The sequence below is a fragment of the Electrona antarctica genome, assembly GCF_951216825.1.
Source record: "Electrona antarctica genome assembly, chromosome: 23".
Taxonomy (NCBI): Eukaryota; Metazoa; Chordata; class Actinopteri; order Myctophiformes; family Myctophidae; genus Electrona; species Electrona antarctica.
This window is the reverse complement of record NC_136804.1, coordinates 19,786,873-19,800,229: the sequence shown is the minus strand read 5'-3', so window position 1 is coordinate 19,800,229 and position 13,357 is coordinate 19,786,873. Positions and strand designations below refer to the sequence as shown.

At 43.4% G+C, this 13,357-nt stretch overlaps 1 protein-coding gene across 1 annotated transcript; it reads right to left on the bottom strand.

Annotated features, from left to right (window-relative positions):
* Positions 1-2,048: 2,048 nt before the first annotated feature.
* On the bottom strand, positions 2,049-11,422 carry wnt16 (wingless-type MMTV integration site family, member 16; the record flags this gene model as incomplete). Its single annotated transcript, XM_079494738.1, has 4 exons — positions 2,049-2,513; positions 5,561-5,853; positions 10,921-11,147; positions 11,331-11,422. 4 exons carry the CDS (start codon positions 11,420-11,422, stop codon positions 2,049-2,051), a joined length of 1,077 nt encoding a protein of 358 aa, XP_079350864.1.
* Between the last annotated feature and the right edge of the window lie 1,935 nt (positions 11,423-13,357).

The following is a 13,357-nucleotide window of genomic DNA, read 5'->3' as shown; positions in this document are numbered from 1 at the left end:
AGAGCACTAGATCAATAGTATAACTTGGTAAGATAGAGAAGAAAAGAAAGACATTTTTTTAACAACAACAAGAGTAGGCCTACATAAACAGCGACAAAAAGAGAGAGGGCGAAAGAGATGGGAAGAGAGACAGACAGACAGAAAGAGAATGAAGAGGTAGAATTCTTCAGTACAACAAGAGGAATGTTATGAGCTGACCAAAAGCATGTCATAGGCTGTGCCAGTGCATCACCGTAAAGAAATCTGCTCCATTTCAGCCACACATTCCCACATTTATATCCCAGGTTTGGAACCAACAAGGTCTAGGACATAGCTTGGATTCATCAGGGTCTCTATCCAGGAGTGCAAAGAAAGGGACACTGAGTCACTGACTACTTCCCATTCATTGTGTGTTTCACAAGCAGGGGACTGATGCTCAAAAAGTGGGAAAGAGAGACATTATCACAGGTTTACAGGCTTAGGAAATAGGTAGGTTAGTGTTAGTTCGACAGACAGACAGACAGACAGACAGACAGACAGACAGACAGACAGACAGACAGACAGACAGACAGACAGACAGACACTGTAAATTAGAAATTCAGTTGTCACAACAGCACAGCAGTAAGGATGAAACAAAGATACAGGTAAGGGTTGACAAAATAGGATATCAATATAACAAAAGACAGTATAAAGACGACTCAACAGCCGGCCGCAACTTAGGTAGTGTAATGGTAATGTCATCATGATTGACAGTATGACAGAGGGTCAAATTTGGGGCACAAACAAAAAGCCAGTGAAGAACCAATTTCTGTAAACCAGGCTATTCAGTGAAATCTGAATATGATTTTTTTTTATATAACCACTCTCACTTGAATATTCACATTACAGACGCCCTGGAGCAGTAAAGTGTTGCCAGAAGAAAATATTAAAGACATTTGTTAATAGCATAATTTAATATTCAAAAATATAAACAACATTTATAAAAAATATTACTTCCATTTTATATAGTCTCATCTGCATGTAAATTTAGCCTGCCCTGAATTTCCACTGAATTATCATAGACTTATATATTATAACAATTGTTTTACAACTAATCTTCCCAAAATAAATCTAAAAAGAAAATGTAATGGTGATGTATAAATCATCAACACTATATTCCAAAAGCTACACAGCATTGTTCTTATTTTCAGATAGCAAATATTGCCAAGACAATTGTGCTTATGTGGTGTTATGATTCCAACCTTCTAAAAATGTGTGGTTATCAGAAAATAAAAAAAATCCTGTGAAAGAGCACTTAAAATATCGTATCAGTTGATTTGCATTCCTGCCGATGAGGATTTAGTTATTTAATTTACTCATCAAGTCGATCTAAAGCCACATTTTGATTATCATGACCTAATCATGTGTGGAAAGAGACCTACAGTATGCTAAGCTCATGATGTTTGTTCGTTGGGCAACGGTGTCGCAGTACACAGCGAAAACAGCAGATCTGCAGGCTTAAATCGTGAGCTTGTAGATCCACTATTTCCGATGAGCACCTACGTATTAAATCAGTCTTAACATGCAGTCCAGGTGTACAGGCCATCTGGCTTCCCTTTTGTACTCCTCTCAGACAGTGTTCTCCAGATCACATGAAACCTTATCACAAGCCTCCATCATCTGCTGCACTTTTTCAAGGTCAAAGCTCTGGTCCGGCATCTTACTGTACTTAACTCCCCTGGAAATGCTGGAGGCGAGGAGGAGTGTTCACAACACGATCCCTGGTGTCAATCCATCCCAGTCCATTCCAAAGTGTAGAAATACTGATGTCCGACTCGTCAAAGAGGCATGGACATGGAGGGTTGTGTATGCGCGCGTGCGTGTGTGTGTGTGTGTGTGTGTGTGTGTGTGTGTGTGTGTGTGTGTGTGTATGTGTGTGTATGTGTGCTGTTGCATGTATGAGATGGAGAAAGCTATAGGGCTGCACCGCACACACCTATGTGTCTGGAAAGCATGCACAGAATGTGTGTGCAGGCATTCTCGTGCCCGACGTCTCTCGCACGTGAGCCCTCCTCGAATCCTTCCGCTCCCTATTTACACGTATGCATGTCGTTCATGCTCTCGCAGCGCCTGCAACGCACGTAGCAGCACCACACAAACTTGCACTCGCAACGTTCCACGTGCCGCACCACGTGTGTGTTGTAGCCGCGGCCGCAGCACAGCAGGTTGCAGCCGTCGGGGCCCTGCGACGTGCGGCTGCAGCGGCGCCCCCGCGTGCCGGTGATGCCCCAGCGCTTGTCCTCCAGGCAGTAGTTGGGCGACTTGCTGAGGAAGATGAGCTCAGCCTTCTCGATGGGCACGCGCCGCTGCTCCTTCTCCTTCCTCTTCGCCTTCCTCTTGGAGCGGTCCAGCACCTGCACGCTGCCCTCGTAGCGCTCCTTCAGGTAGTTGCCCACGCGCTCGAACGAGGCCATGGTGCGCCAGCAGGTCTTCACGGCGCAGGAGCCCGACACGCCGTGACACCGGCAGTCGGTGGACATCGTCTTCTCGATGGCCTTAGGATGAGGAGAGGGGGAAAAGGTTCAGTGTCCCTGTACTGTACATTTGCATGTTTTACTGCTGACAGATGGAGTAGTGCTCATTATTGCTCGATGTACTGTACGCTGTTGCTGTTGACTGACTGACAGTCAGTCAGTGACTGTACATACAGTATGTAGCTGTAGGCTGGGATGACACCTGAATTTCTTCTGGGGATTGAATAAAGGTATTTCTATCTATGTAAAGTTAGTTATTAGCTATTATGAGTAGCTACTAAGCAGGGCCCAGTGAGAAGTTGTGGGGTTCAAGCATCTTGTTCAAGGCCAGGGATCCAACCGGGAAGTTCTCAGGAGACTGCTCTACCTCCCCAGCCATTTCCCTAAGCGGAAACGGGTTGCTATCCTTTTTTTTGCGTGACATAGGCTCTTTAAGCTATAGTGCCGATAGAGCCATGACCTCATGTTGTTACCGTAATAGTTTACATTTTGGTCTTTACACAGCAGTAGAAGCAGGAGTCAGGCTTTACCACCGGGGCCTTTCGGCTTCCGCACTTATACAATAGACTCCCAGGACACTGCTGGAACAAGTGTTCCTGTATTCCTCACACAGTTTAGCCAGGGGGGAGAATGACCGCAAACCCATATGGCCAGAGAGTGGTCTCTGGATGACCCCATTTTGCTCCCCCCTCACTCTTCTCTAGTTCGGCCCTCTTAACCTTCCACCTCGGCTTGAGGACAGTGGAAAAGACTGTAAACATACACTGCTTTCTTTGTACTCGGAAGAGGTGTGCGTGTGTGTCAAGGTGTTTGTGGTCCTGCACTCAAGAATAAGTGTGTGTGTGTGTCAAGGTGTTTGTGGTCCTGCACTCAAGAATAAGTGTGTGTGTGTGTGTGTGTGTGTGTGTGTGTGTGTGTGTGTGTGTGTGTGTGTGTGTGTGTGTGTGTGTGTGTGTGTGTGTGTGTGTGTGTGTGTGTGTGTGAGCGAGCGAGTGAGCGTGCGTACATGTGTGTGTGCATTTGAAAATAAGTGTACCTCTGTGTGTGTATGAGTGTAATGTGTGTATGCCTGTCTAAAGATCAGTGCCTGTAATATTATTGGTCTGTCATTGCTATGGGTGTGTTTACAAGGGACATTCTTTTGAGCGAATATTGGCAAGGACACATAAATAACACTGCCATGCCTCTCCCAGTTACACAATATGGATGAGATGAGTTGCAACTTTGATTCCGTCACTCATCCTCCCATTCTATTAGGTCCTCATTGCTCTTGTATTGCTGGCTTTTCTTTTTCGGGTGAGAGGACAAGCACATTTCCAGCGCCGTGCATGTAGAAGTAACTCTTTTGGACACTGCACGGACTTCTGGACCTGTGTTATTTCTAAACTCGGCAGAGAAAAGACCTCATGACCTTAGTGCGTTTCCGTGCTCCAGCCGCGAAGCATCGCTTTGCTTTCATTGATCCTTACTTTAACTGAACATGCATGTGATGACTGACGGGAAGCTCACTAGTTGGAGTTGAACAGGACAATCTATTTCATATTTAACTTGGTTTGTTAAAGGAGTAGTTCACCCAAAAAAGGACTTTGTAAAACATTAAAACATTTGTTTGTAAACTTAATATCTTTGGAGAATGAATAATCCAAAAATGAAACAATTGGAATTAATAATGAGAATACACCCCCATAAAATCAAAACACAGCTCATATTATCATTTAGATTGTCTTCTACCGAAATACGCTGAAAGAAGTTACCAAAAAATCAAAGAAGAGAAAATAAACATTTTTAAGTTTCGAACCATTAAAGAAAGACTTCACCCATTTTCTTCATATAATTGGTCCTCACTAATGTCGATGCCTTTTTTTCTCTACTCTGTCTGTGTCTCATATTATATGAGGCTATGGACACTTCAGAAACCCACCTACCAGTGACATCATCATTAGGCAGATTTTGGCTTCCATTATAGCATGCTAGCTTTCCAGGAATAGAAAGCCTGCATTTTATTTTTTATTTTATTTTATTTTTGAAAGTATGCATTTTCTATTAGCTTGGATTCCCCATCGATGATGTCCAGGGACAAATTAGCCATTGGGCCAGTCGGGCCGTGGCCCAGGGGCCCTTGGCATTCAGGGGCCCCTCGGGGAAATTGGACCGTGAGGTACTAGGTTTGACGCCCTGAAAAGGGCTCCTGGGACCCTCCATTGGCTGTTGATTTAGGTTAAAAAGATGATAAAAACACATAAAAACACAAATGTCGCGCACACGCGCGCTATGGGGGCCCTGCAAATATTACCGGCCCAGGGGCCCTCGTGGGGGTTAATCCGTCCCTGATGATGTCACTGGTAGGCAGGTTTTTGAACTGTCCACAGACCTCCTCTGAGACACGGACAGGGTAGAGGTAGACAAAGATTATACCATATTACCGTCTAATGATCATTGACCAATTACATGAAGATATATGAAGTTGATCCTTGTTTTACAAATGAACGTTCTCCGTGACTGGAAGACATCACCTACCTGGTGATAAACAATGTAAATAAAGTAATGTGGAAGGTGAAAGGTGAACTACTCCTTTAACCTGTCCGTAGGCCTACCTCTACTGTGTTTTCTTACTGCTGTTGCTGCATCAGTGGCGTGCACAGACATTTAGAGGGGCAGATGCTCAAGTGAAAAAAGGGCACCTTGTGCAGCGCGTGGAACCGGCCGGTTGCCTTAATAGTGTGAGATTTATAGATTTTGGGGAATAAATACCATACCATGGTCCACATACTGTACAGTACACTGTCAAAAGGGCACATTGCTGTCCAGAGGGCAAGGGCAGGTGGTGCTCTAGCACCCCCTAGTGTCTATCTGTGCACGTCACTGTGCTGCAAAATGTCACTCTACGGGGATCAAGGCAGGTTTCTTATATTATCTTATCTTATCACATGATAGGACACCTGCCATACTCTCTCTCTCTCTCTGTGCGTGCGTGCGTGCTCTGTGTGACATATGTGTGCGGGGATGTCTGACATTGCCTGTGTGTATAAATATATCTGTGAAAACAAACGCTGTGCCTGTGCTCTCACCTGTCGCCCGGCCTCGCTGTTGTGCTGGTTCATGGACAGCAGGCCGTAGCCGCCTCTGGACGAGGAGGACGTGTTCTTGGCGGTGTTGTCTATGAACTTGCGGCTGAACCACGTTCCGTAGTGGGTGTGGTCCGAGCAGCCCCCCCAGTGCCAGCCCTCCGTGGGGGAGCCGGTGCCCTGCAGGCTGGTGTCGCAGCCGCACTCCGTCATGTTGCCCTGGCTGCAGGCTCGCGTCACGGCGTGCACCAGGCCCGCCGCCATCACCGCGTAGATGAACGCCGTCTCCTTGGTACCTGCACCCAGCGGTGGATAGTAAATATAGTAGTACATTTACTCAAGTAGCCTACTGTACTTAAAGGGCCACTTCACCTTTTGTTAGATATTTTAGTCATGACGCCATGTTCATGACCAAAAAGCAAGCCCCCAGGGAGGCTCTCCAATGTTGAAACACTCGGCCCTACTGGTTAGAGAGTGAACTGCAGGCGGACAGAGGTGCTCATGCTATGTTGTCCTATGCTATGTTGTCACATGTTGTTGCTGTGTTTTGTACAGTTTTTTCGTTTCAAACCTCTATGAACTGCTGCGAATCAAATTGCCCTCCCGGGAAATTAATAAAGAACTGGGGTTTAACATTGAACGCTCGTTTGCACTTCCGCATTTGACCACCAAACTTTGGTAGTCAAATGCGGAAGTAGAGGGTTCTTCCAGGTGCTTCAAAACGCCACTGAGCAACTTCTATTGAAATTAATAGCACCGGTTCGGCCTCTATCCTTTTATTACTCTATGCCAAAAACCTGTCATGAAAATGTGGTCTCACTTCCTTCCTGGACTACAAGTCTGTGGTGGCTGCATAGTAGCAATGCACCGGGATGGCACCCTGGGCAAGACCTACGCTGAAAAGACTATCAGCGGAAGTGGCGGAAGTGTTGCGCGTAAGAGAACTACGTCACGCGGTGCGGCTGTGTTTACTAGTCCCCACCGAAACAAGGAAATGACGTTGATGCTTTACAAATCAGTTCACATTCTCCGCGAATGAAACAAGTGTTGTGATTGGTCGGGAAAATATCGTATCCGGGGGAAATACATCTGATGGATGTTCCGGAGGATACGTCCGCCGATAGCTTCTTTGCCTTACGTTGTGACCAGGCTCTTCTTTTCGCAGAAAAGTAAGCCTGGGACCGAGGCTACCGGGATGGTAGGGACCATCCGATGGTCACTACAAAAACACAGCGAAGCAAATCTACCCCATAATGCATTGCGCAAGCTTGCTCTTGAGCGCACATGCACGCGTTTGCGCACGTGTGCACTCCAACTCAGAAGAGGCAGAAGTTGAACCAGCGAAAGAAATCAACACAAATTTACTTTTTAAACATTCGTTTCCCCCTCTCTTTTCTTCCCTGGCGGATCTCGAAGCTACAGATCTCGAGACAAATGATCTGTGCATTTTTATTTGCAATTGTTTTATTTTATTTATAATAAAACAATTAATTTGCAATAGTATTACTAATCTTATTCATTGTATCACCCAGGCCCAGCGCAAGACGTTAGGAGAGGAATCAGTTGCTTGCTGTAGAATATATTTGCGAGATTCTTTATCACAAACGTATAGGCTAAATACATGCATGTGAGACACATTAATTGTGTCACGAACATATGTTTTATTAAGTTATTAAGTTTTATTGAGTATGTTCAATTTCCAATCATTTTACTTTTTCTCCACTACTATTTATTTTATAACTTTAGTTACTTGGATTATTATTAGAAAACATACATTAGCCACTTCAGCCCTATAGATATACTGTACATTTCATACATTTGAAAATAGCCGAACTGCTATTTTCAAAAGATTTGTAAACATTTTGAAAACTAGAAATTAGACATTCTGCATAATGAGTACTTTTTGTACTTTAAGTACATTTTAATGCCAATAGTTTTGTACTTTTACAGTACTTTTTGAATTCGGGACTTTAGTAATTTCTATATTGCAGTATTGATACTTTTAGCATTCAGTGATTTGGGTGATTTGGAAAAAAACCCAGTCCGCCCCGGTAACAAGATGTGCACAGATGGACACACAACAGGCCAACAGCACGCACACCAAGGCCCAACCCCGCTCGATCATGATTGGCTTCCCTCTCTATCCTGATTGGATGACGGCTGGGCCACCTAGCCAAAAACGAAACCTATGTTTCTTTTACCCCAAGGGTTAACTGGGGACAGGGAGGAACTCCTTATATGGTCAGCACATTCTATAGTAGGGGGGATTATCACAACAAAACAAAAAAAATAAGTGATATTTGAATTAAGTGAAATCACTGAAAGTAAAACATGCGAGTACTTTTTCCACGACTGCGTGCACCACGTACATCCACCACATCCAACCATCCCTGGGAAGTAACATTAATTGACAAGCCATTCTTTTAACAATCATTGTAAACCGTACCTCTATACGAATTGCAAACTGTTAATAAAGTATTCAATCAATATGAAAAAACCTTTAAGGACATTCAAGGATAACGAAAATAGCACATACATCCGATTTGGAAAATGTTTAATGTTTTTACATTTTCTTTTACATTTTTTGCAAATGTCACACTGATAATGACATGCCCAAAAATAGGCATTCCAGGTTGAAAGTGGTTAAGTAGACTGGCAGAGGTTTCATGTTTACCGCATACGAATCCTGGCTTCTGTTTGGAGACTTTGAAAAGGATCTTTATTCATTTAAAACATTTGGCTGGCTCGCGCATTCCGAGCAGACAGGGTTATGGTTGAACAATTATACCACAAATTCATGTCACCCTGCTGCACGTCTGCACTGTAATATCTGAGCATTCATCAATTTACACACACACACACACACACACACACACACACACACACACACACACACACACACACACACACACACACACACACACACACACACACACACACACACACACAGTCACACACACACCCCACCCCACTCGGGGATGCCGAGAGGCACGGTAGACCCCAGGTCCCATGGGAAAGGGACCTAGCAAAGATAAGGTGAGAGGCATTGGGTTACACATCACAGTGTTTGAGGTGGAGTGCTGATGGACAAGCGCTGGCTCCATACAAAATATTGTGTTATTATGTGAGTTAAATTAACCACAAATTGAGAAAATAGCTGATATATTGACAATTTGTTTTAATCGTTTTGGTTGTAATTTAATGTGAACTTTTTGACATTTCTCTATTGGCATGCCTAGGGACACCAGGTGGAAAGTGCTTAACATAATAATTTTGTGGTGTACTAGTCCCACCAGAGACAGCTTAGAGAACAGCAAACACCTCAGAGTTAAAGAGGCATTTTGCCAAAAACAAATGGCTGATTTAGTTGGCGAAGAGTCTGAAAATACTAACATACAAGGATTATGCCGCAACAAATCTGGGCACAGTGGCCTACTGAGCTCTCACTAACACTCCCAAGACTGCTGGGATTTAAGGGTGCTCTGATGAGTTGACATGTTGGAAATGTTTTGTATTGTTAGAAATTGTCTGGGACATTATTAGAATGCTGGTGGAAAAGCACAGCACATAGCCTGGCTTAGATGATACTTAGATTTGGCCTTTTCACTTTTCATTTAAGTGAAAGCAAAGCATTAAAACGAAGCTCGACATTGCAGTCAAACGTCTCTCTTGAGACAAAATATGTGTATTAAGTTGAATTGCTCCTATAGCGACCACCGTCAAATGGTCTGAAATTATGAAGCACTATTCAGAAGTGCAATGTATGTGCACATTGTCCATGGGAGCATTTGTGACAATTATATCAGATTAGAATTTACAAATGGTCCTTAAACTGTGGCAAAGATTTGAACACATTCAAGACGACACTGTCCCACCAGCAAGTATAAGAAATGTACTCTGAATTTGGATCATCCAGACTCAGAGGATAAGTCACCTGGAAGCTGGAACTATAGCCTAATTAAATAAAATCCTCTGATTCAATTAGAATAAAGTCTAGCTTTTAGATAACTTAAAAGGCACATCTGCAGTCATGGGACACATTCTCAATCCTCTTAGCAAAGTTAAACATGTCCTAACTAACTAAAAACCATGGTAAAGAGTGTGAAGTATTTAACTTTCTCAATAATAACATGCTATTGCGTTTATAATTTCGAGTGAAATAACGGATGTCGACTGATGGAATGTGAGGCAGCGGAGCAGTGAGGCGAAAGCAAGAGTATCTCCACATCAGACAAAAATTGAAGATTGAAGATTGAAGATTTAAGGGATAAACCATGCGGACTGAGATTCTGGGAGCCAAACTCGCAGAACCTTGGGCCTTGAACAGGCTCGCTAGAATAAAGAAACCATGTCTTATGTTACATGTTGACTTGAGGTCTCAAAATTAGTATAATCCCGCTGTTTTACGGCCGACAGGGTGCAGAGGTTTCTCTGTTCAAAGGACACTTGACCGTGGATAAAATGCTGTTGAAACGGATAAACCAGAGCAGATGTTTTCCACAGATGTGTTCTCTATATGCTGGGCTGCTGGTTCAAGTGGCTGATCAAAAAGATCACCATATCTCTCAACAGCATGACACGTTTTTAGGGAATTAATGTTACCTGCATTTTTCTTCTTGACTTAGACAATTGAAACAGTCACGCAGTTATAGCCTAAATGCATGATTTCAGCTGAAATGGGTAAATGTGTAACAGCTTGATATTTATTTATATTTGTACAGAAACAAACATTTATTAGAAACAAAATGTGTTTTTCTCAAATTCTTAATGTTAATTAATTCATCCATTTGTAACTATAAAATGAACCATTAAGGGTCAGTTTGGTTACATTTGTACACTGAGAGTTAAAGATGCAGTAAGTGAGTTTATTAAATAAGTGTAAGTGTTAAATAGCTCTAAATTATTTTGATTGTTCAGTAGCATTGTCCCCCTCAGTTTGCATGTCTGTCCAGTTCTGTAGTAAACATTTGCAGGTCAGAGAACTCATTTTTGGAAATGATGAAAGGATGACCTAAATTTGAGCAGACAAAATTGGAACTGGCACACTATAAAATTGAAGCTGATAAATGGATACTCTTTCCTGATTGATCAAATTGACAACCAATACCTGAAAATGGGGAGACAGGGAGGCCCCTGCAAACACTATACTATCAGAATATAGGCTATAGACTAGAGCTTTAATCTTTTCTCGCGCGTGCGTAACACACACACACACACACACACACACACACACACACACACACACACACACACACACACACAGTATGTTTTAAAGCAAAACATATATATCACTACGCACTATACCCTACCTTTAAAGTCGGGATTTGTAGTACAGTAAATTAAGTGAAGCCACATAGTCTTACCGCTGGTTAGCTCGTAGCCGAAAACAGAATGTCCCTTGGTGGTCGAGCAGTTCCAGCGTTCGTGCTTGAACTGCGTCTGGCACTCGGCGATGCCCAGACGCGCTCCGTCCTTGATGCTGGCCAGCAGAAACGGCTTCCTCTTGCACAGGTCCTTCTGCTTGTAGGTCAGCGGGAGATTTGCGCAGCCTAGTTTCTCCGGTACCCCCACGGACGTTATTCCCAACCACCTGATGAGACACATCAAAACCCAGGACATAATTACCCAAATGCACCCCTGCTGTGCCCATGTGCGTAATTGGGTTAAGTATTAACGCAGAGCGCGCGGTATACGTGCGCCTGCATGATGGGCTGCTTTGCCAATAATATCACCCTGCACTGACGAGATAAATACCCACATGGTTCATACTTACATCCAGCTGGCTTGGCAGCAGAGGGGGTAGAGGGAGAAGGGTAGGAGAAACAGAACGCAGATCTGATTTACTCCACAGTGCTTCTTCTCCATTGCCTCTTCATCTATAGAAGCCGACTGGCCGTGCACTGTGTATGTCCATGGACAGCCTGGTCCCTGAGCGGCTCTCTCATGCTAAACCAGTCAATTAATCCTCAGTGCGCCTATACCAGACTGATGCGCCACAAATGACAGTGACTTTACGCATTGAGGGAGGACATGGTGGCGAACCCCCAATAGCTGTCATCGCGCATAAGAAGTGAAGTGATACGCATGATCAGTTTCTAGCGGCGATTCGTGTCTGAGGCTCCAGACTAGTTTATATGTCGGACTGGGTCTGGGGAGAAGCAGCACCAAGTCGAGACGTCTCTGCCGCGGCGCGCTCCCTCCCGGGCTCCCATTGGATCATCCTTGAAATGATATTCAGCAGACGTCAGTCCCAGACCAGTCGCTAATTGGACAAGAAGCGCACGATGGAGAGAAATGGTCAGAACGCAAAGTGTGCAAAAGCATCAACAAATGAAATGCAGCTGGGGTGGGAAAGTTCTACAATAACGGCAAGTGCTAAAGTGTTAACGGCCGCACGGGCACGACGCAAGGAAACACTTTTCAGGGTTTGACCCTTAGAGTATTTTGACTACGCAGAATGACATTCTGTATATTCACAGGACAAAGCAGCCTGGTTGTTTCTTGAGAAAATAATAGGCTAGGATATTTAAACTAGGCTATAGGGTGAATGGTGACTTGGGTGGTGAGATAATTGCACTCCAAAACTATAGTCTGTTAGGCTAATCAAGGCAGAGGCGCAACTCAGCACCCAGAAACACCCTCTTTCAACTGCATAGGCCTAATGAAAATATGAAATAGAGAAGGAAAAAAAGACAAACACTTTCACTCGATCTAAAAAGAAAGGCAGCTAGGTGGTGGCCATATTTATTTTCGAAGAACCGAGTCAAAAGTCCCGTTAAGCATATCAAGACGAGTAGCCTATAGGCTATAGGCCTATTGGCTCCATGGCGGCCCTTAAAATGATTTGTCATGGTCTGGCACGCTGAAGTTTAAAAAAGTTAACATTTTTACAATATTGATAATGAGATAGGCCTACCATGCATGTTCACTTTACATTAGGCCTACTTAAGACATTTTTTCTAATAACTTTTTTATTGGACAAAATAGTAGGCCTACATTTTACATTGAGGTGCCCACTCTTCCTCAGTTTAGTCAGTTTATTGTCAATTTTTAACAAACCATTGATTTTGTTTTATTTGTTTTATTTAAAAAAATTGTCTAATAGAGAAAATATATTTTAAATAATGCCAGATAACACTGTCTCCTTGACATTCAAATCCAGCGAACCGAGAACCAACACCAACACATAATATTACTCTTGCTGAGTGGACAGTAATATAACTCAACGTGTAAGCAAATAACATTTAACCATGAAAATTGTTTAATTCTTCACATTTGGACCAGGCATGATTTGACAGTGTGTGTGTGTGTGTGTGTGTGTGTGCCCTCCGGTACCAAGGCTTTTAGTGTGTGTGTGTGTGTGTGTGTGTGTGTGTGTGTGTGTCTGTGTGAACGCTCCCGCCTGTGAGAGAAAGACATAGGCCTACAGCGCGAGAGAGAAAGAGAGAGAGAGAGAGAGAGAGAGAGAGAGAGAGAGAGAGAGAGAGAGAGAGAGAGAGAGAGAGAGAGAAAGCCTTCACTAGTTGTCTGTCCACTGTAACAGTCCTTCCATCAATGTAAACTGATTTAAAGGGATATTTCATAAAAATACAATTATGCACAATCTGGGAATCTATTTGGTTAAAAAAAAGAAAAAGAAAATAAAGGAAAGAAAAAAAGAAAGAAAAAGACCATCCATTATCCATTATCCATTTATAAAATGTGTCTTGAGAGATTAGCCTGTACATAACCTCTCTGTCAGCACCACTGCCTTAATGTTGTTGGAAGGAATAAGCATCCGGGAGGGAAGTAGTGGGGATG